Below are 22,909 nucleotides of genomic sequence, written 5' to 3'. Positions count from 1 at the left end.
GGTGCGGCGAGCGCACCAAAATGCAGCACGTTGCGTTTGGCGCAGGACGCCGCACCGTCAAAAAGACGCATGCGAAGGCATCTGCATTCATCGGCACGGACTGCGTACCTAATTCTAAAGATAGGGTACGTAGGCCGCATGCCGACAGAGGCGGGGCTGAACAAAGGAAGCGTGGCAGGGGGCGGAGCTTCGTGGAGGAAGTCTGCATCCCTCCGTAGCTCCTCCATATGCTAGTGTGAAACTAGCCTTACACAGTATTGTCAACCCCAACCCACAGAATGATGTAAAATAAAATATATACCCAGCCCCCTTCCTCCGCGGCTCTAGTCTGCGCTGTAAACTGAGGCACAGCTCGTGCAACGTATTGACATCACCTGGTGAGCTTTCAGATGCACAGGCTCAATGATGGATCAGGGAGCTGAGTATTTCCCATTACATTTGTGTATTCACTGGTATCTGTATGATTCAGATATCCGTAAAAGTGAGACGCCGGGTGGTGGGTGGCCGCATGGTGCAGGACGCCACTGCATGAAGCATTCTGGGTGTCACAGTCTGCGGGCAACACCAAAACTGCCAATGGGCTGCATGTTACCTTCGGGCTACACTTTGCTCAGGTCTGCCCTACATCATGCTGCTGTCAGATAACATGGCAAAAACCTGGTACAGATTCCCTCTGAAAGTGTCTTGGAAAAGGGGCATAGTTAAGAAAAGACATAAAATCTATCAAATGTATTAATGGTATCCATCATTATATGTCACAAAGTATAATGATAAAAGATCCCTCTGAATTGTAAAGTGCTGCAGAATATGTTAACACTGAAATATCAAGCATGTTGCTCCAAGTGTGCATAATTTTATTTGGCTATTAAAATGGCAATATTGATAATTTTTAAAAATTGGTTAATAATCCAGTGCATGGAGTTCGCATTGAAAGCGATTGAGTTCTGTTGATGCTTCAGCAGTTTCTTTTTTCTTTCTAGCCTACTCGCAGCCTAACAGTTCTCAATGATGGCTATGTAGAGATGGTACCTGTCTCCCTGCCACCAGAATCTGAGGTCATGGTATCATTTTCCACATTCAATGAGACAGGAATTATCATGGCTGGTTTTGGCAAGCAAGTAGAGAAAAGAATGCGCAGACAAGCCCAACTGGTGAGTAATACATTTTACTCTAAAGGTCAATATAATGCTTAAATCGAGTTTCCACTGTAAAATTATGTATATAAAAAAGTAAGAGAATAGATTTTGCAACATGATGTATAAATTATTTTAAAGTGCTTCCATATCTGTTACCTTGAAAGAAATACAAATAGGTTGAAGGGGCACGGCACTTGGCACTCAGCATTTGGCACTTGGCACTTGACACTCGGCACTGGGCACTCGGTACTTGGCTCACGGCACTCGACACTCAACTTCTATTAAAGTAAAGCTCAGTTTTTGACTACTACTGGCAATATAGTCAGCGAATACGAAATACAATATATTGAGTATACATTTCATTTCCAATTTTGCTGTCTTTGCAAATGTTTTGCCGAGTGTCCTCATGGTGCAATGCATAAAAAGTCTGTTGATGCTGTAATTTAAAATGCAAAGATGTAAAATATTGGTTTAGTATATAGCAAATTGGGCCAAGTACCAATGTGACGGACGTTATTTACTGCAGACTTGGCCACATATTTACAGGAAATTTTGCCATGGACATAGAAATGCAGTTTCTACAGAATATATTCTTTACATTGCAAATCCGCCACATTTTTAAAATGTAATACAGCAAATATTAGACTTCTTGTTTTTCTGCTACATAAGTGTGTGGATGGAGTTTTGAAATCTCCATTAGCACATATTAGGCTCTGTTCACATAGCTTTATTATAGATTATTACACTTTATTAACATGTAATGTAGACAAATCTCACATGTAATCTGCTTGAAAAACAGCAGAAAATGCAGCATTTTTGCTGTATATTTTTTTTGCTGCATTTTTACTACCAAAAGTGAAGGTTTCGGCTACTCCAACAAAAAAGAACAGTGAAAAAAATGCCAGGCTGAGCATAGCCTTAGGCCTCTTTCACACTTTAGTTATTCGCATCAGTTAAAATCCGCCAAAAAGGCAGACAAGCGGATCCGTTCTCAACTGATGTGAACGGATGGCACGGGATCCGTTTTTAGACGGATCCTGAAAATGAGGAAATTTAAAGGAACCACTGGTCGAGAGAGAGAGAGAGAGATTGTTTTTTTGTCCGGCACCCACACAAATTTTGGGGTTAATTCAGTGTCTGGAGGATCCGCCGGCCAAAAAAACGTTGCAAGCTCCGTTTGGAAATCTTTGAGGATGTTGACGGACACTAACATTGTGGCGGATCCTCAAAAAAACAGATGCAACGGACGGCAATCAGTCAGGATCCGCCAATAATGAAAGTCAATGGGGAAAAAAACGGATCCGCAAAGAAAAATGGCGGATCCGTTTTTTTTCAAAATTGGCGGATCTTGACTGATTGTCAAAAACGGAAGTGTGAAAGAGGCCTTAGGCTATCTTCGCATGTTGCATTATTACAGCGTTTTTTTTATGCAAATTACAAGCTACTTTTTACAGTAACAACAAAAGCTATGATACTTTAGAAATGTCATGCATACAATGTTTTTTTTTCCTGACTTTAATTGGAAATCTGCATCAGTTTTGAAAACTGTCGCATGTCAATTCTTTCAGCGTTTTTGCAGCGTTTTTTCACCTTAGAAATCAATGAGAGTGCAAAACCGCAACAGTGCATTTTTGCTCTGTTTTTGGTAAATAAAACTAACTTTATTAAACATGTACTGTAGACAAATGACACACATAAGGCCTCTTTCACACTTCAGTTTTTTAGCATCAGTTCAAATCCGCCAAAAAGTCAGACAAGCGGATCTGTTCTGAACTGATGCGAACGGATGGTGCAGGATCCGTTTTCAGACGGATCCTGAAAATGAGGAAATATAAAGGAACTGCTGGCCGGGAAGGGGGGAGAGAGAGAGTTGTCTCCGGCACCCAGAAAGAATTTCGGGTTAAATAAGTGTCTGGAGGATCCGCCACAGAAAAAAACGTTGCAAGCTCCGTTTTGAAATCTTTGAGGATGGTGACGGACAGCAACTTTTGGCGGATCCTCACAAAAAACGGATGCAACGGACGGCAATCCGTCACAATCCGCCATTAATGCAAGTCAATGGGGAAAAAACGGATCCTCAAAAGAAAATTGCGGATCCGTTTTTTTCAAAACCTGGCGGATTGTGACTGATTGTAAAAAACTGAAGTGTGAAAGAGGCCTAATCTACACCACCAAAAAATACAACAAAAATACACCAAAACCTACTTTTTGTAGGCAGCTTCTCTACTGCCAAGAGAGCAAGTTTTGCCTGCAGGGGGAAAAAAAAACACATCAAAAACGCAACGTCGGAACATAGCCTTGTTGCAAATTACATATATGCTCCTCCATACATCTGTATAGACATACAGTATGTAGCACTATACCGCCACCAGTCTCTTAAACATTAATTGGAGCAGTAATGCATGTGTGTGTGACTAATGCTCTATTCATATGGGGATCATGAGGACTTTATTTCATGACTTGAACCTCCCATTGATCATATATTTATCATCTATCCTGTGGACAGTTAATAGATGTTGTTCATGGGCTTACCCATTTAGTGCGGTCAGTTAAATGCACTATCGAACGAGAGAATGGACACCAAATAAAAGAATTAAAGAGGTCGCTTAGGCCTCTTTCACACTTCAATTTTTTGTGTCAGTTAAAATCCGCCAAAAAGGTGGAAAAGCGGATCCATTCCTAACTGATGTGAACGGATGGCACCGGATCTGTTTTTTGACAGATCCGCAGAATGAAGATTTTTACAGGGACCGCTGGCCGGGAAGGAGTGAGAGAGAGAATTTTTTCGTCCGCCAGAAAGGATTTCAGGGTTAATTTTCTCCCTGACTTCCTTTATCCGGGCCTGCGCACTGGAAAATGCGGATCCAACAACAAAAAAATCATTGCAAGGTCCGTCCAGGCATGCCGGCGGACGCAAAAAGTTTGGCGGATACGCAAAAAAACGGATCCAAAGGATGGCCATCCGTCAAGATCCGCCAGTAATGCAACTCAATGGGGAAAAAAACGGATCCGCCAAAAAAAATGGCGGATCCGTTTTTTTCAAAACCTGGCGGATTTTGACTGATGGTCAAAAACGGAAGTGTGAAAGAGGCCTTATATGGGGTTAGATTCCTACCCAGAAGAAGGGACTGCATCACTGCTTGTTTTGCATGGGAAGCATTCTCCTAATATGAGTGTGATTTCACAGGAAAGCAGTGTTGTGTTGGAATTGCCGCTGTTTGACAAAGCCTCAGGCAGTTTGTGAAATTAGATTTTCAGACTTCAATAACCTGAGGCAGTGCCTAGAGCCCAATCACTCTGTATAATAAGGTCACAAAGCCATGTGCTTATTCTTTATTCAGGATATCTATGGCGTATGTTCTGTGCTGCAAAAAATCTTGAAATAGTCATTTCTATTTGAATATTTTATAAAAAAAAAAATAAAATACAGGAGTTACTTCTTTTCTTACTTCACCTGTATTATAAGTGCTTTCCTTTCCAGCCTAGCAGAGCTAGAAATGCAAGATGAATATTATCCTACCTCATTTCAGATGCGAAAGAAATCCTTAATTAGCCGAATGGCTAATTTGTGTAATGGGTCTAGCTATGTAGAATACATATTCCAAAGGTGCTTTAGAATTTCCTAGCGTCAGAATGATGTGAATATTGAGGCCTTCCGTCGACATTTGCATTTTACATATCATCAAGACTTTTAATGTCAGAGATGGATGGTTCACTTTGGCAATAATTATTTTCTTTGTATATTGTTATAGAGGTTGGACTTGAAATATCTTTTTAAATTCTGGTTACTTTGAAAAGTAGTTAATTAATCACTGTATTTTCAGATGCCTTCCGCATATCCAATGCGCATTGCTGGTAAAATTGTAAATGATATGGTCACTGTTACTAAGATGCCTTGTTAAGAGGTAATTATTGCTTATTTTTCTTTAGCCATTCTTTGCTATAATGCTGGTAAATGGGCACATTGAATTGCATATCAATCCTATGGATGGAGCAAGCACAAGGAAGTTGGTGGTCAAATCAACAAATGGAACATACAGCGACGGTCAAGAGCATTCCCTTATTCTTCATCGTAATAAGAGGTACAGTATGTGATCTATTAACTAAATCTGTCGACCCTTCTATCCTCAGCTTTTCTTACTGGTCTGGTTTCAGGTCTCTGTACCTGGCAGTTCTCTATTTTTCCTACTCTACAAAGGACAAAACTGTTACACTAGATTATGTACCAGACCCTTTTACTTATTTACCCTTTCCCGGTGTCATTTATCCATGTCAACTATACATTAAGCATAGGAATAAGGGTCCATGAGGACTGGGCCCCAGCACCAATGGAAAAACCTTAAAACCTAACTTTTGCTATACAATTACAATTTTTCACCATGTTTTTAATTGTACAGTGAAAGTTATGTTTTAACATTTTTCCTTTTCTGACCGGGATACCAGCCCTGGTGTGTACCAACACACCTGCACCAGGGTCTACCACATTTCCTGTGTGAAAAGTGGTTTTTCCTCCCTGGAAGGTGAGCTGATTACCTCTTTTCCTTCACTATATATTAAAACTACCTTGTAGAAAATCATTTTTAGAATAGCTAATTCCATGACACAGTTTCATAGTTCTTTAGCTTTCCTATATGTCATACCACTTCTACTTCCGCTCCCCTTTTTTTTATCAGACCACACTACTCCACATTTTATGTCAGACCACGTCAACACCTTCTCTTATGTGCAAAGCTTTTCTTATTCCTGCTCTCCTATGTGCACAACCTTGCCAACTCCAGCTATCCTATGTGTCAGGACTAGAGTTGAGCGACTTTGGTCGGATCGGGTTTCATGAAAGCAAAATTTGTTTCAGATGAAACTGGTCCGACTAGGGCAAAAAAAGTCGGAGTTTCGTCTGAAACCCGACCCCAATGCAAGTCAATGGGAAATAAAAGTCGGCATTGAGCGGATGACATTCATCCACTCAATGCCGACTTTTATTCCCCATTGACTTGCATTGGGGTCGGGTTTCGGTCGAAACTCCGACTTTTTTTGCCCTAGTCGGACCAGTTTCATCTGAAACAAATTTTATTTCATGAAACCCGATCCGACCAGAGTCGCTCAACTCTAGTCAGGACCGCTATTCCGGCTCGCCTTTGTACCAGACCATTCCTATTTCAACTTCATATTTCTGCCAGACCATTCCTCTACCAACTCTTCTGTAATCAAAACCAATCTTATTCCAGCTCTTCTGTTTGTAAGACTAATCCTATTCCAGCTCCCCTTTATGCCGAATCCTTGCTATGCCATCTCTCCTATACGAAGACCACTAATAGTCCAGTTTCCCTGTATACCACACCTCTCTTCTCCTAGTTTCATACATAAACTTTTTAATGCTACAAAACAACTTTTCTAGCTATCCTGTATATCATACTACTGTTGCTTTAGCGCAATGTTATTATTTGTGTTTCCAGGATGGTGAGTGTACAGGTTGATGAAGGAAAGCCAGTTGAAGCCAGGCTAAATGGTCCATCTGTTGAATCAGTTCACATAAAAACATCCAACTTTTTCATTGGTGGAGTACCTGCAAAAATTGCCACAACGATTCTCAAAACAAGCCAATCATTCTATGGATGTATCCAGAATTTAATTTTAAATATGGAGTAAGTTTAATAGGAAATGAAAAGCCATTGGACATTGCATCAGAATGTATGAGTTATGACTGTTTCCTTTTTAATATTACCTAGGCAAATGGATTTCACCACTGTTGTAAAATATGAAAATGTTCAGATGGACAGCTGTATGTTGAGAGAGAAGCCTATAACCATCGTCAATAATGATGAGCAAGAGCTGCCACCAACTCCAGTACCATCTGGACCTGTGACAGAAATAAAACCTCAGATAACAACTTCTGTACAGAGGTCACATGTCACAAAGGTAAGCCATAGACTAGATCAAGTAGACTGCTTTTATATCATGGGGTTAATGAAAGATACTTTGTATTGATATCAATTAAATAATTAAACAAAATTGTGCTTTAGGCAAAAGCTTCTCCTATGCCACGCATGTGAGTCTGTGCTTGTCTTTAAGGCAAAAGCTTCTCCTATGCCACACACATTAATTTGTGCTTGTCTTTAAGGCAAAAGCTCCTATGCCACTTACATGAGTTTGTGCTTGTCTTTAAGGCAAAAGCTTCTCCTACGCCACTCAAGTGACTTTGGACTTGTCTTTAAGGCTAAAGCTTCTCCTATGCCACTTACATGAGGCTGTGCTTGTGTTAGGAATGGAAAAACGCACTAAATGAATAAATAATAAAGTGCGTTCGCCGCTCGGGGTCCACCGTGCAGAAGATGTTAACACTGCTGCTAATTAATGGCAGACGCGCTATATGGCGGTATAATGCGCACAGGTTCAACGTCACCCGATGTCCGCAGAGTGGACTCTGTTAGCTCACAGAGGCGCTGTAACATAAACGCCGAGCCTGTTAGACTCACAGGTCTCAGCGAAATTGCACGCACGGTATCCGGTCACAGGACACGGGCCCAAGACTGGGGTCGGTGTCCGTCTAGACCTACCGTGCGTGCGGTGTCACTACTGCGGACGCCGGTAAGTGCTGCTGAATGCAGCACGGCGGCAGACACAGTCGCTATGCGATAGTGCCGAGACGTGACACCACCGGACACTAGTGTAGAGGTGCGGTGTGCACAGTGGCCTCTGGCTTGCCACTGACTGGCGCTGACTCTTTCCCTAGTTCCCTATCCACATGCATAATATCAGAGGGAGGGGAATCTTAATAAGTCAGTCACCAGAGTCATACATACATCACCATTCACACATCTAGCAAGAAGAGTCTATACTAGCGCATGGCCGAACGGCCATGCGGGCCTTTTATAGCCGTGCGCTGCCGGGACCTTCCAGATCTCTGAGATGGACCAATCAGATCATAAGAAGGACCTGAGCACGTGGCTCCCGACCTCCAATGGGAGATCGTCTTGTGAGCATGCTCAGTAGAGCGGCAGAGGGACTTAGCCTCAGGAATGGCTTGCTGCATAGCAGCATGTGAGGCTCTGGATTCCTGTTGTGTCGCTGCAGGAATCCGACGCCTAACAGCTTGTCTTTAGACAAAAGCTTCTCCTACGCCAATCATGTGAACGTGACTCTGCTTGTCTTTGAGCAGCTCTGCATCCAACCGCCAGTGCAATACAGGATGACGAAAATCCAAAGCACCAGAATTATTCCCAGCACACAAATAAAACAAGCATCTAAAGTGACATTTTGGCCACAAGCAGCCTTTGACTGTTTTTCACTTTTTGTCTTATGATTGTTTGTGGCCAACATGTTGCTTTATGTATCGCTTTGGTGCTTCTGATCACATAAAGGATTTTTGCCTGCTGGGAATAACTGTGATGCCTTAAATTTTCCTCATTCTACACCCAACACTTTTGCCAGAATGAAAACCAGAATTACTATTGTGTTCTATTTTATGCACTCATACTGCATAAACAGCACTAAAGCCATTCTTCTCCTGCAGTGACCAGTCTTTCTTCCATATCCCATAAACCCTTCTTCACATGCCCTCTGTCTCTTTCTTCTTTTTTTTCTCACCTTACAGTCCTTATGTTACATTTTATGCACATATTTTATTAGTATATTAGTGTCTCATGACATTTCTTGATTGAACTATTGTGATAATTTAATTTAAATGGTTGTTAAAGCAATTTACAGGAAAAGAACTGCATTTCTTATCAAGGCTTATATAGGCCTAAAAAATGTTTGCATTGCACGTATATAGTAACATAGTAACATAGTAACATAGTAATTAAGGTTGAAGGGAGACTTTAAGTCCATCTAGTTCAACCCATATCCTATCCTAACTTGCCCTAACATGTTGATCCAGAGGAAGGCAAAAAAAACCCATGTGGCAACAATAAGCTTCACATTGGGGAAAAAAATTCCTTCCCGACTCCACATACGGCAATCAGACTAGCTCCCTGGATCAACGCAATATTAAGGAGACTAGTGTATATACCCTGTAATATTATACTTTTCAAGAAAGGCATCCAGTCCCTTCTTAAATTTTAGTAGTGAATCACTCATTACAACATCATATGGCAGAGAGTTCCATAGTCTCACTGCTCTTACAGTAAAGAATCCGCGTCTGTGAGTATGCTTAAACCTTCTTTCCTCCAGACGTAGAGGATGCCCCCTTGTCCCCGTCACAGGTCTAAGAGTAAAAAGATCATTAGAAAGGTCTTTGTATTGTCCCCACATATATTTATACATTGTAATAAGATCACCCCTAAGCCTTCGATTCTCCAAACTAAATAACCCCAAGTGTAATAACCTGTCTTGGTATTGCAGACCCCCTAGTTCCCTAATAACCTTGGTCGCTCTTCTCTGCACCCGCTCCAGTTCAGCTATGTCTTTCTTATACACCGGAGACCAGAACTGTACACAGTATTCTAAGTGTGGTCGCACTAGTGACTTATATAGAGGTAAAATTATGTTCTCCTCATGAGCATCTATGCCTCTTTTAATGCATCCCATTATTTTATTTGCCTTTGCAGCAGCTGCTTGACTCTGGCCACTAAATGTGAGTTTGTCGTCCACCCATACACCCAGGTCTTTTTCAGTGACTGTTTTGCCCAGTGTTTTACAATTAAGCACATAATTATACAACTTGTTTGTTCTACCCAAGTGCATGACCTTACATTTATCCCCATTAAAGCTCATTTGCCATTTATCAGCCCAAGCTTCTAGTTTACATAAATCCTCCTGTAATATAAAATTGTCCTCCTCTGTATTAATTACCCTGCAGAGTTTAGTGTCATCTGCAAATATTGAAATTCTACTCTCTATGCCCCCTACAAGGTCATTAATAAATATGTTAAAAAGAAGCGGGCCCAAAACTGACCCCTGTGGTACCCCACTGCTAACCGTGACCAGTCCGAGTGTGCTCCATTAATAACCACCCTTTGTTTCCTATCCCTGAGCCAGCTCTTAACCCACCTACACATATTTTCCCCTATCCCCATTGTTCTCATTTTATGTATCAACCTTTTGTGTGGCACCGTATCAAAAGCTTTTGAAAAGTCCATGTACACCACGTCCACTGCATTCCCTTGGTCCAGTCCGGAACTTACCTCTTCATAAAAGCTTATCAGATTAGTCTGACAGGAACGGTCTCTTGTAAACCCATGTTGATATTGGGTCATAAGGTTATTCTTCTCCAGATACTCCAGTATAGTATCTCTTAGAAAACCCTCCAGGATTTTACCCACAGTTGAGGTTAAACTTACAGGCCTATAATTTCCCAGTTCAGTTTTTGTCCCCTTTTTGAATATTGGCACCACATTTGCTATACGCCAGTCCTGTGGTACAGACCCTGTTATTATGGAATCTTTAAAGATTAAAAATAGTGGTCTATCAATGACTGTGCTTAATTCCTGCAGTACTCGGGGGTGTATCCCATCCGGGCCCGGGGATTTGTCAATTTTAGTGATTTGTAGACGCCGCCGTACTTCCTGCTGGGTTAAGCAGGTGACATTTAATGGAGAATTTTTATCCCTGATCATGTTATCCATCATGGGATTTTCTTGTGTAAATACTGTTGAAAAAAAGTCATTTAGCATATTGGCTTTTTCCTCATCCTCATCCACCATTTCACCCAGACTATTTTTAAGGGGACCAACACTATCATTTTTTAGCTTCTTACTATTTATGTAGTTAAAGAATATTTTGGGATTATTTTTACTTTCTCTGGCAATGAGTCTCTCTGTCTCAATCTTTGCTGTCTTGATTTGCTTTTTACAGAATTTATTTAATCTTCTGTATTTATTTAATGCCTCATCACTACCTACTTGCTTTAATTCTCTAAATGCTTTATTTTTATCTCTTATTGCGCCCCTTACAGCTCTATTTAGCCATAGTGGTTTCCTCCTATTTCTCGCATGTTTATTCCCATACGGTATATATTGTGCACAGATCCTATTCAGGATGCTAATAAACGTCTCCCATTTTCTTTGTGTATTTTTATGTCTCAGGATATCGTCCCAGTTAATTGCACCAAGATCATCTCTCATCCGTTGGAAATTTGCCTTCCTGAAGTTTAGTGTCCTTGTAACCCCTCTACTACACATCTTATTAAAGGATACATGAAAACTTATTAATTTGTGATCACTATTACCCAAGTGACCCCCAACCCTTACATTTGATATGCGGTCTGGCCTGTTGGATAATATTAGGTCTAGCAGTGCCCCCCCTCTTGTTGGGTCCTGAACCAGTTGTGAAAGGTAATGGTCTCTCATAGTAGTCAAAAACCTATTACCTTTGCTGGAACTGCAGGTTTCGGTTCCCCAATGTATTTCAGGGTAGTTGAAGTCCCCCATAATAATGACTTCTCCTTGAGTCGCTGCTTCATCTATTTGCTTTATGAGGATATTCTCTGTTGCTTCCATTATTTTTGGAGATTTATAACAAACCCCTATCAGTAATTTATTATTTTTCCCCCCTCCCCTTATCTCTACCCACAGGGACTCTACATTTTCATTAGATTCATATATATTATCACGAAGGATGGGTTTTAAGGATGATTTTACATATAAACACACGCCTCCCCCTCGCTTATTTGTACGGTCATTTCTGAACAGACTATAGCCCTGTAAATTAACCGCCCAGTCGTGGCTCTCATCCAGCCATGTCTCAGATATCCCCACCATGTCATAATTATGCTCCAACAACATTAACTCCAATTCCTCCATTTTGTTGGCGAGACTTCTGGCATTAGTATACATGCACTTTATGTATCTCTCTGTACCTCTATTCTTTCTTAAATTATTAACTGTTCTAACCCCACCCCCCATGCCACCCCCACCGTCATTATTTGTGCCCAGGTCTCTATCTGCACTGTCTTCCCCTCCTATAAAAGGAATACCCCCCCCGTCCCTAGTTTAAACACTCCTCCAACCTTCTAGCCATTTTCTCCCCCAGCACAGCTGCACCCTCCCCATTGAGGTGCAGCCCGTCCCTAGCGTAGAACCTGTAGCCAACTGAGAAGTCGGCCCAGTTCTGCAGGAACCCAAACCCCTCCTTCCTACACCAATTCCTGAGCCACTTATTAACCTCCCTAATCTCCCGTTGCCTCTCTGGCGTGGCACGTGGTACAGGAAGTATTTCCGAAAATACCACCTTGGAGGTCCTTGCTTTAAGCTTACAGCCTAATTCCCTGAAATCATCTTTAAGGACCTTCCACCTACCTCTAACTTTGTCATTTGTGCCAATGTGCACCATGACCGCTGGATCCTCACCAGCCCCTCCCAGTAATCTGTCAACCCGCTCAGCGATGTGTCGGACTCGAGCGCCAGGTAGGCAGCACACCGTTCGACGATCCCTGTCTTTGTGACAGATTGCCCTATCTGTTCCCCTAATAATTGAGTCTCCCACTACCAGAACCTGTCTGGCCTGCCCTGCTCTCCTATTTCCCCCCTTACTGGAGAAGACACTCCTCCGGCTTTCAGAGGACATGCCTTGCTGCAGCAGTGCTACTCCTGCACTAACACTCCCCTCATCTGCCAACTTTGCAAACTTATTGGGGTGTGCCAGATCAGGACTAGCCTCCCTGGTGCTCTTCCCTCTACCCCGCCTTCTAACTGTCACCCAGCTAGCTGCTTCATTGTCCTGCAGCTCCAACCTAGCATCCCCCCCCTCATCTATCCCATTGAGCGTCTGCTCAGTGAGCAGAAGACTCCTTTCCATATTGTCTATGGATCTCAGTGTTGCCAGCTGCACATTTAGATCCAGTATCTGGGCTTCCAAATGCACAACGTGCTCACATCTTGCACAGCAGTATGCACCCTCGACCGGCTGTTCAAGGACTGCATACATGCGGCAAGACGTGCACTGGATGGCATTGGCAATAGTGGAGCACATCCTAATGGGGATTGCACCAGACAATAAGATAAGCAAAAATAAATAATAAAAAAAAAAAAAAAAGTATTACTATAACAGCAATTCAGTAAGACCTCCCTTGGAAACTCTCTGAATCTAAAGTCACTGAATTTCAAGTCACACACTTACCACAGTTCGCACTTATGCTCAGGTCACACTCAGCTCGTTCACACTCGCTCAGGAAGAAGATTTAAAAGAGTTTTTTTTTTTTTTTTCCCCTTTCACCAGCACACCACCTTGCTGCTCAATGCACTTCCAAAAAAATAAAATAGTCCTTGATAACCCCTTTAAGACTGCAACTGAAAAGGTAAGGTTAAAATTCAGCAATAGTAATTCTGAGTTTCTGAGTCTGAATCTCCGTCCTGTTGTTGGAAGCTATACTACATTGTGATGATGATGCGGCTGAATGTTTTCTAGAATTAAAATATCAAGGTTAATATAACTAATGTATTGTCTTTTGTGTTAATATAGCCATTACCATGTGCACAGGATATATTGCCAGCTTATGTACCCGATGCTCACCAGTTTGGTCTTACTAGAGGAAGCCATATCATTTTGCCATTTGACCAATCTACCATCAGAAGACGGTAAGTACAAAGCAATATATTTTATTGGTTCAATAGAAAAGGATGTATGTACCATGTATGTAGCCAATATTCATTCTAGTGGGTCAGTATACAGGAACTGAAACTCGGTCGGCTCCCGCTGTGATTTTACACTATGCGGCTGCTGAATTGCCGGCTTTTCTTCTATCTATCTATGTAATATATATACTGTATATACATATGGTATATATATGTGTGTGTCACTGACATCTATATACATTTTCTATGTATTCTATCTGTATATATCTATCTATTCCATTCTAACCTGTCACTCTGTTTTTACTGTACGCTGCAGATGAATTGCCGGCTTTTATTCTATCTATCTACTATTTATATATGTAAACATGACACTTGCATTACACTCGTGCGATTCTCGGCAGTGAGACTTGGACCGATTTTTCATACGCTTAGCATGACTCCGGCCTTATGGTCCCTCTCTCATCATTGGTTTCAACTGTGTCAACATCCAGCTGTGTCAGCATCCAGCTGTGTCAGCATCCAGCTGTGTCAGCATCCAGCTGATACAGTTGAACTTGTGATGACAGGCCCCATAGCATCTGGGAGGCAGTGTAGAGGGATAGAGTCTAACTGTATGGACGCACTGCGCACGCTTGATATAGTTACAGTAATGTAGCTCCGGGTTGGCCACTCAAAGCGCAGGGTCCGGGGCAACTGCTCCCTCTGCCTCCCGATAGCTATGCTGCTGAACCTGGGTATAAGCAATCTTTGAGAGTTCATTATGAGCAGTTATTATTATTTATTAGTTATTATTATTTATTATTACGCTTTGCTTCTATAGTGCTATCATATTCTGCAACACTTTGCATACATTATCATCACTGTCACTGATGGGGCTCACAATCTAAATACCCTATCAGTATGTCTTTGAAATGTGGGAGGAAACCGGGGAATCCAGGGGAAACTCACGCTAACATGGGGAGCACATACAAACTCCTTGCAGTTGTTGTCTTTGGTGGGATTTGAACCCAGAACCCCAGCGCTGGAAGGTTCATTACAATATAATGTCACATAAGGCTTCAGTACTCATGGTGTATGTCACTTTCTGTGTAGACTGTCTGTTCAGTTGTCTCTGAGGACATTCGCCACCAGTGGCCTCATCTACTACATGGCTCACCAAAATCAGGTTGACTATGCTGCTCTTCGGCTTTATGAAGGGAAACTTCATTTCCTGTTCGACATGGGAAAAGGACGGACAGAGACCATGCATTCTGCTGTTATCAATGATGGAAAATGGCACACAGTATGTAAAAAAATTATTTTGTTTTAATATGTGAGATGAACATTAATGGATCTTATGTAATAATTTGTACTAATCCATTTCAATATTTAGATTATTCAATTTCTAGAACTGGTATTCCCATTAAGCTTTTGCTATTAAATATAATGAGTAGTTTTTATTGCATTAAGTGGTGGCACACATATTTAGTTAATTTCATTGCTAGATTTGTAGATCAATACATTATCACCCTTGTGAGCGAAATCGCAGTGTTTAAAGGGAAATAAAAAGGAAATGAAAGTGTTAGGCATTAACGATATTAAAACGTGAATTAAAAGATGAATGCATATAGCCACAAGATAAATCATGTTTCCCTCTTGGGCCTACAGCTTCATTTTGATGGAAAATAGCATTTCTCTTCTGTGACTAAATATCAGGAGAGGGTGTGCACTCAAGTAGCCTCGTCATGTAGACTCAATCCATAGAGCTGTATGTCTGTAGGAGGTGCTTGTGCTAGTAGGCCACATTGAACATACATCTCGTGAAATAAGTATGGAACACATCAACAATATACTAAGTAAATATATTTCTAAAGGTGCGATTGAAATGAAATTCTCACCAAATGTCGGTAATAACTCATCCAATCCACACAGGCAAAGAAATCAAACTATAGATGTCCATACATTAAGTTATAGTATGTGTAATAATGGGAAATGACACAGGGAAAAAGTAATGAACACGCTTACTGAACTTTAATACTTCATACAAAAGCCTCGGTTGGTGATGACAGCGTCAAGATGCCTTCTGTATGGAGAAACTACCATATATACTCGTGTATAAGGCAAGTTTTTAGCACATTTTTTGTGCTGAAAATGCCCACGTCGGCTTATACACGAGTCATTGTCCCAGAAGCCGGTGGGGGAGGGGAAGTGGTGGAGCAGCGGGTCACAGGAGGCAGGAGTCGGCGGCTGCGGTTGTAACTGTGCCTGCTGCTAAAGAGAAATGAATGTTCACTGTGCTGGCAATGAATACTCATTTCTCGTTTAGCTCGCACAGCTACAGCTGCAGCCGCCGGCTTCCGGCAGCAGTAGAAAAAAAACCTCCTACTTACAGCTCCTGTGGCCGAGCGATCACGTGTCCCCAGTGAGTGGAGAGAGGTGAATATTCATTGCCTTAATGAGCCGGGACATGTGATCGCTCAGTCACAGGAGCTGCTGGTGCTGGAACAGGATGCTGCGAGTGTGCGCAGGGAAGGTAAGTAGGAGGTTTTTGTTTTTTTATGCTTTTACCATGGGGGACCATGCATTCAAGGATAGGGATGAGGAACCATGCATACAAGGATAGGGATGAGGAGTCATGCATACTAGGACATGGACGAGGAATCATGCAGACAAGGATGGGGATAAGGACCTATGCATACCAGAACAGGGATGAGGAGCCATGTATACAAGGATAGGGATGAGGGGACAATGCATATCCATCTTATACTCAAGTCAATACGCTTTCCCTGTTTTCCATGGCAAAATTAGGTGCCTCAGCTTATACTCAGGTTGACTTATACTCGAGTATATACGGTAGTTGTATGGATTACTCACTTGTGATTTTGGCCCATTCTTCCACAGAAACACTCTTCAAATCCTGAAGGTTGCGTGGGCTCCTTCTCTGAACTCTGAGCTTTAGCTCATTACATTACATAAATTTTCTGTTTGATTCAGGTTAGGGGATTGGTTGAGCCATTCTAGGAGCTTTATTTTCTTTCTCTGAAACCAACTAAGGGCTTCCTTGGCTGTGAGTTTGGGATCATTTTCTTACTGAAATGTCCACCCTTCATTTATCTTCATCATCTTGGTAGATGGCAGCAGATTTTATTCAAGAATGTCTCAGTACATTTACACATTCATCCTTCCTACAATCATATGACGTTTGCCAGTGTCTTATGCTGAAAAAAAGCCTCACACCATTATGTTTCCACCTACAAACTTTACTGATGGTATGGTATTTTGGGGGTTATATGCAGTGCCTTTTGGTCTCAAAACATGGTGTGTGTTATGGCATCCATAGAGATAAATTTTGGCCTCATCTGATCAGACTATATTCTCCCAGTGTTTCACAGACTGATCTAAATGTTGTTGACCAACTTTAAATATAACCGAACATGCTTTTGTTCTGCAGTGGAGTCTTGCGTGGTGAGTGTACATACAGGCCACAGAGGTTAAGTAGATTACTTATTGTTTTCTTTGAAAATATTATACCTGCTGATTCCAGGTTTTTCTGTGGCTCTCTTGGAGACCTATTCTTTTCACTACTCTGTCTGAAATCTTATTGGGAGCTCCTGGTCATGGCCAGTTTATGGTGAAATGATGTTCTTTCCTCTTCTGGATTATGGTTCCAACAGTGCTCACTGGAATCTTCATTAGTTTAGAAATTCTTCTGTTACCAATGGCATCAGTATATTTTGCAACAATAAGGTTGTGAATATCTTGAGACAGCTCACTGGTTTTACCCATCATGAGATCTTTCTCGTGAGACACCTTTTTACAGGCCATCAGTTGAACCAGCTGATATTATTTTTCACTAAGCGGCAGGATTGCTTTCTAATTACTGATAGATTTCTGCTGGTGTCATGTTTTTCAAGGTCTTTTTGCACCTATCTTTCTTCATTTGTTCATTTTTGCCTGTGTTATTTCTCACTATTATATATAATTTAATTTATAGACTTCTGTTGTTTGATTTATTTGCCTGTGTGGATTGGATGGGTTGTTACCGACATCTGGTGAACATGTCATGTCCATAGCACCTTTAAAAATATATTTACTTAGAAAACTGCTGATGTTTTCAATACTTATTTCACTGGCTGTATTTTTAATACCATGAGGTACACTGAGTAATTTACATTGAACCAAATCTGCATGCAAGCATTAAAACTAAGCCACCAATCAGCCATACGTTGTGCATGTTACATCTGAACATAATTATAGTAAATGACCCATATAGTGATTTTTTTCATATTTCTGATTATATAATATGTAAAATGCAAGGTTTCTCCAAGACATTGAAAATTGATATTACTTTCACAGATAACAACTGAATACATTAAAAGAAAAAATATCATTACTATTGACGGTCAAGAATCTACTTCAGTCAGCGCTCCAGGAGAGAGCAACACTCTGGATGTGGAAGGCAAACTGTACCTGGGTGGTCTGCCGCCAAGCTACATAGCTAAGAACATTGGAAATGTAAGGAAGGCTTTTTTCATAGCAATAATGAGTATTTATGACCAGTTATAATAGAAGGGGGCCTCTTGTTTCACCAGTAATAACTTCAAAGCCTTCAATGAAATCTGCAGTTCCTCTGCAGCTAATAGCATTTGCCTGGGGCTTCCAAGAGCAAGACCTCTCTTTTGAATAACTCTTCTTAAACTGTTTCTTACCCCTCATTACTTGTGACCTGTATGCATGTATAAACCATTCGTAATTATGATGGCGTTGGAATTATTTAAAGTGGTTATTTCTTTTTCCTTTAGCATTATCGGCAGGTTTACTTACAAGCAGAATCAACTGAGAACACATTTACGTTGGCGTAAACAGACAGGGCTCAATTTATGACTGCATTTCTGATGGGGTCTTTAGCTCGAACACTTCTCAATTAGTGACTTTCTGTTTTGCGTCAACTTCATCAAACGGTTTGCACCTTTTTTCAAGTTCTCTCTTGTGGTTTGGTTAGGGTACCGTTACACCTAGCGACTCACCAGCGATCCCGACCAGCGATATGACGCGGTCAGGATCGCTGATGCATCGCTAGGTGGTCGCTAGTGAGCTGCCACACAGGCAGATCTCACTAGCGACATCGCAGGGGACGGGGGTCGCTACTTACCTGTCAGACGCGGCGATCCTGACGTCCTCCCGCCAGGCTCCACGCGTCGCTCGTCGTCACAGCAGGAAGCGCCGCAGGAAGTGGCCGACGAGAAATGATCCAGGAGCTTCTCGCGCGATCAGCGATAACCAGCGGGGGAGCCGGTCGGAGGTAAGTATCACATGCAGCGATATCGCTAGCAATATCGCTGCTACGTCACAAAATCGGTGACTTTACAGCGATATTGCTAGCGATATCGCAGTGTGTAACGGGGGCTTTAGAGTTTAGGTTATTTCCATCAATGTGGCTTATCAGATGTTTTAGACACATTCATAAAATGTGACTATAGAACAAAGTGGCAAAATTTGGCACAACTGTACTCTAGTCCCTATCAAATGGTTTTAGATATAGTGCACCAGTTATTTTAGCTCATGCATTATGGCATTTTGTGAAATGTGTAAAGTTTCCATGCTAAAAATTCACAAAACCAGTTAAATACAAAAAGACAATTTTGGCCTACATGCAAAGTTCATGAAATGCATGCGCCATTTGGCTAAATGTAGATAGAAAACCAGAGAAATAGTCAACTCACCCTGGAAACAGGGACTGCATGACCAGTGTTAGACGCTGCATAAGTCAAAATAGAATTTTGCTAGCGTCCAACATAAGATAAAACATAAATTCTTCATTTGTTCTTCACAAAAAAGTGCCTAATAGAAAAAGCGGACAGAAGGGACAAATAACCATATAGGCTTGAAAAGTATATTTGGAAGGTTTCTCTTTATCCTCTCAATTTGATATGGCGTGTTACTTTTTTGAAAAGAACAAATAAAGAATCTGTTTTTATCTTATTTTAGATGCTAGCGAAACTTTTATTTGGTTAAATGCGGTGCAAAAATCACAAGCGAAAATCAAAGAAGTAAAGTGACTTAAAAGAAAAGCCGCTGATGAAGAATTGAGCCCTCAGTACGTAAAGAGGCCAGTCACTTGCCATAAATGTCATTCTTTTACATGGTATAAATGCCACTGTTCTCTTGAATTGGGTATGGCTTGCTTTTTGCTCCTGCACAGGTTTATGAGAAATAGGCTCCTCCTGTCTGTATATAAATTTAGTCTTTAGGACCAACTGGGAGTGGTCTGCAAGAAGTCTGCCTTGAAGAAGAGTTGAGGACTACATCCACTTTGCGAAAAGATTGTATTTTTTATGCAAAGAAGAGAAGGCCATAATATAGAATATATTGGAGCAGGAACAAAAGACGACAGCATTTACATCAGGCAAACAATTATGTATTTGTGGCAAGTCCTCTTTCAGGCGTAATTTGTGAAGATATCCCCCTTTCCCTTACACCCTAACTTACAAATCCCAGTTATGAGAAGACTTTATTACACCAGCTTCAATTGTTATGAGAAGAATAATGTAATTATGCCTAAAGCTGATTTTTCTTTGTTAGGTGACACACAGTATCCCAGCATGCATCAGCAATGTCACCATTAATAGCAAACAGCTGGATAAGGACGGGGCCATCTCCATACATGCAGTCAATAAATGTTATACTTCTGCGGAGGAGGGAACCTACTTTGATGGATCCGGATTTGCTGCTTTAGGTAAATATTATTTATTATTTATAGTAAAGTGTAGATATGTGACATTGCCGTGTGTGCAAGACGTCTAAGAACAATGGATGAGTAAATGATGAAAGATAATTGACTCTTGATGATATTCCACTCGTCACTAACAAATATAACCACAGACATTCAGCGCTAAGGATTTAGGCGCACACCGTGCGGATTCTGCTGTGGAATTTTCCGCGCAGATTTTGCTAAAATGACCTGCGTTTTACGTGCAGTTTTTGTGCAGTTTTAGTGCAGATTTAGGCTGAGTGCAGACGTACTTTTTGGCCCTGCGGATTTTTCCGCGCAGAATGGAAGAAATCCGCAGGTCAAATGACCTGCATTTTTCCTGCGGATTTCTTCCATTTTTCATGCAGTTTTCATGCGGTTTTTGTGCGGTTTTCCATCGCGGTTTTCCCCCTGCGGATTTGGTGATAGGGGAGATGGAAAACTGCACAAAAGAAGTAACATGCTGCGGATTTTGTACCGCGGGAAAATCGCGCGGAAAAATCCGCAGCGTCTGCACAGCGTTTTTTTTTTTTACATTGATTTTAAGGCTACTGTACATCACAATGCGGATATGCAACGTTTCTGCGCTGTAAAATCCGCTGCAAATCTGCATTGTGTGCACACAGCCTAAGAGCAGATGTAGTGCAGTTTTTGTGCGGATTTCCCCTGCAGTTTTCACCTGCAGATTTCTAGAATGGAGCAGGTGGAAAACTGCAGCTAAACCGCAAAAGAAGCGACATGCTGCTTCTTTTATTCTGCACCAAATCTGCGCAGAAAAATCAGCAGCATGTGCACAGCGTTTTTTGTTTTACATAGCCTTAAATGGTAGTGTACATCACGTGCAGTTCTGCTGCAGTTCTGCAGGGCCAAATCTGCTGCAGAACTGCACAGAATCTGCACCGTGTGAACAGGGCCTAAGAAATCCTTCTATATTCCGTCATTATATTTTGGAGGGGTTGAAAGAGAAAATAAACTTTGCCTATCCATGACCCACTGAATTCTAGTAGAAACTAAGTATTGTCCATTGAGTTCGATCTACAGTATATTCTAATCTTGACATGGTAAGAAGTAGAAATGGAGCAGAATTCATTACTGAATGTAACTTTTGTTTGACCTTTACTTGTACAGTATATGTGTAGAAGTTTAATAGTTTAATATATGTATGCACTGTGTATATTATATATATATCTTTGTATAAAACTACCCTAAATATATTTATATAAGAAAACTCCTCTCTCTTTCTCTCTCTCTGTATGTGTATACTATATATATATATACTGTATATATAACATATATATATACACTCACTGGCCACTTTATTAGGTACACCATGCTAGTAACGGGTTGGACCCCCTTTTGCCTTCAGAACTGCCTCAATTCTTCGTGGCAGAGATTCAACAAGGTGCTGGAAGCATTCCTCAGAGATTTTGGACCATATTGACATGATGGCATCACACAGTTGGCGCAGATTTGTCGGCTGCACATCCCTGATGCGAATCTCCCGTTCCACCACATCCCAAAGATGCTCTATTGGATTGAGATCTGGTGACTGAGGAGGCCATTTGAGTACAGTGAACTCATTGTCATGTTCAAGAAACCAATCTGAGATGATTCGAGCTTTATGACATGGCGCATTATCCTGCTGAAAGTAGCCATCTGATGCCTGTTCTTAGCTGAGAGGAGTGGTACCCAGTGTGGTCTTCTGCTGCTGTAGCCCATCTGCCTCAAAGTTCGACGCACTGTGCGTTCAGAGATGCTCTTCTGCCTACCTTGGTTGTAACGGGTGGCAATTTGAGTCACTGTTGCCTTTCTATCAGCTCGAACCAGTATGCCCATTCTCCTCTGACCTCTGGCATCAACAAGGCATTTCCGGCCACAGAACTGCCGCTCACTGGATTTTTTTTCTTTTTCGGACCATTCTCTGTAAACCCTAGAGATGGTTGTGCGTGAAAATCCCAGTAGATCAGCAGTTTCTGAAATACTCAGAAAAAGCCCTTCTGGCACCAACAATCATGCCACGTTCAAAGGCACTCAAATCACCTTTCTTCCCCATACTGATGCTCGGTTTGAACTGCAGGAGATTGTCTTGACCATGTCTACATGCCTAAATGCACTGAGTTGCCGCCATGTGATTGGCTGATTAGAAATTAAGTCTTAACACACAGTTGGACAGGTGTACCTAATAAAGTGGCCAGTGAGTGTATATATATATATATATATATATATACAAACCTCCTCTCTCTGTTTATGTATATACATGGACTCCTTTAAGTAGGAGTAAATGTAAAGATAGTATGGTAATTAATGAGATAAATGTGTTTACCTTTTCTTACTTTTGTAGTAAAGGAAGGTTACAAAGTGCGATCAGATGTGAACATAACACTAGAATTCCGTACCAGTGCATTGAATGGAGTCCTCTTAGGAATCAGTAGTGCTAAGGTTGATGCCATTGGCCTGGAAATTGTAAACGGCAGGGTGAGTTTACATTTTTGTTGTAACATATTCTACTTATGTGTATAATGAGAGCAGGAAGA

The 22,909-nt window shown here is 41.4% G+C and overlaps 1 protein-coding gene across 1 annotated transcript in view; it reads left to right on the top strand.

Moving 5' to 3' along the window:
- Positions 1-22,909, top strand: part of LAMA1 (laminin subunit alpha 1) — a 291,968-nt gene that overhangs the window by 250,592 nt on the left and 18,467 nt on the right. The window contains exons 53-61 of the mRNA XM_073550937.1: positions 981-1,151; positions 5,067-5,218; positions 6,590-6,778; positions 6,863-7,052; positions 13,533-13,648; positions 14,738-14,927; positions 17,981-18,139; positions 20,207-20,360; positions 22,717-22,850. Coding sequence (XP_073407038.1) covers positions 981-1,151; positions 5,067-5,218; positions 6,590-6,778; positions 6,863-7,052; positions 13,533-13,648; positions 14,738-14,927; positions 17,981-18,139; positions 20,207-20,360; positions 22,717-22,850 — 1,455 coding nt within the window. The remainder of the gene's footprint in view (positions 1-980; positions 1,152-5,066; positions 5,219-6,589; positions 6,779-6,862; positions 7,053-13,532; positions 13,649-14,737; positions 14,928-17,980; positions 18,140-20,206; positions 20,361-22,716; positions 22,851-22,909) is intronic.

This window comes from Dendrobates tinctorius, unplaced genomic scaffold, assembly GCF_039654945.1.
Source record: "Dendrobates tinctorius isolate UK_male_01 unplaced genomic scaffold, ASM3965494v1 ptg000171l, whole genome shotgun sequence".
Lineage (NCBI taxonomy): Eukaryota > Metazoa > Chordata > Amphibia > Anura > Dendrobatidae > Dendrobates > Dendrobates tinctorius.
Note: the sequence above shows the minus strand (reverse complement) of the source record. Positions and strands in the feature narration are given on the sequence as shown.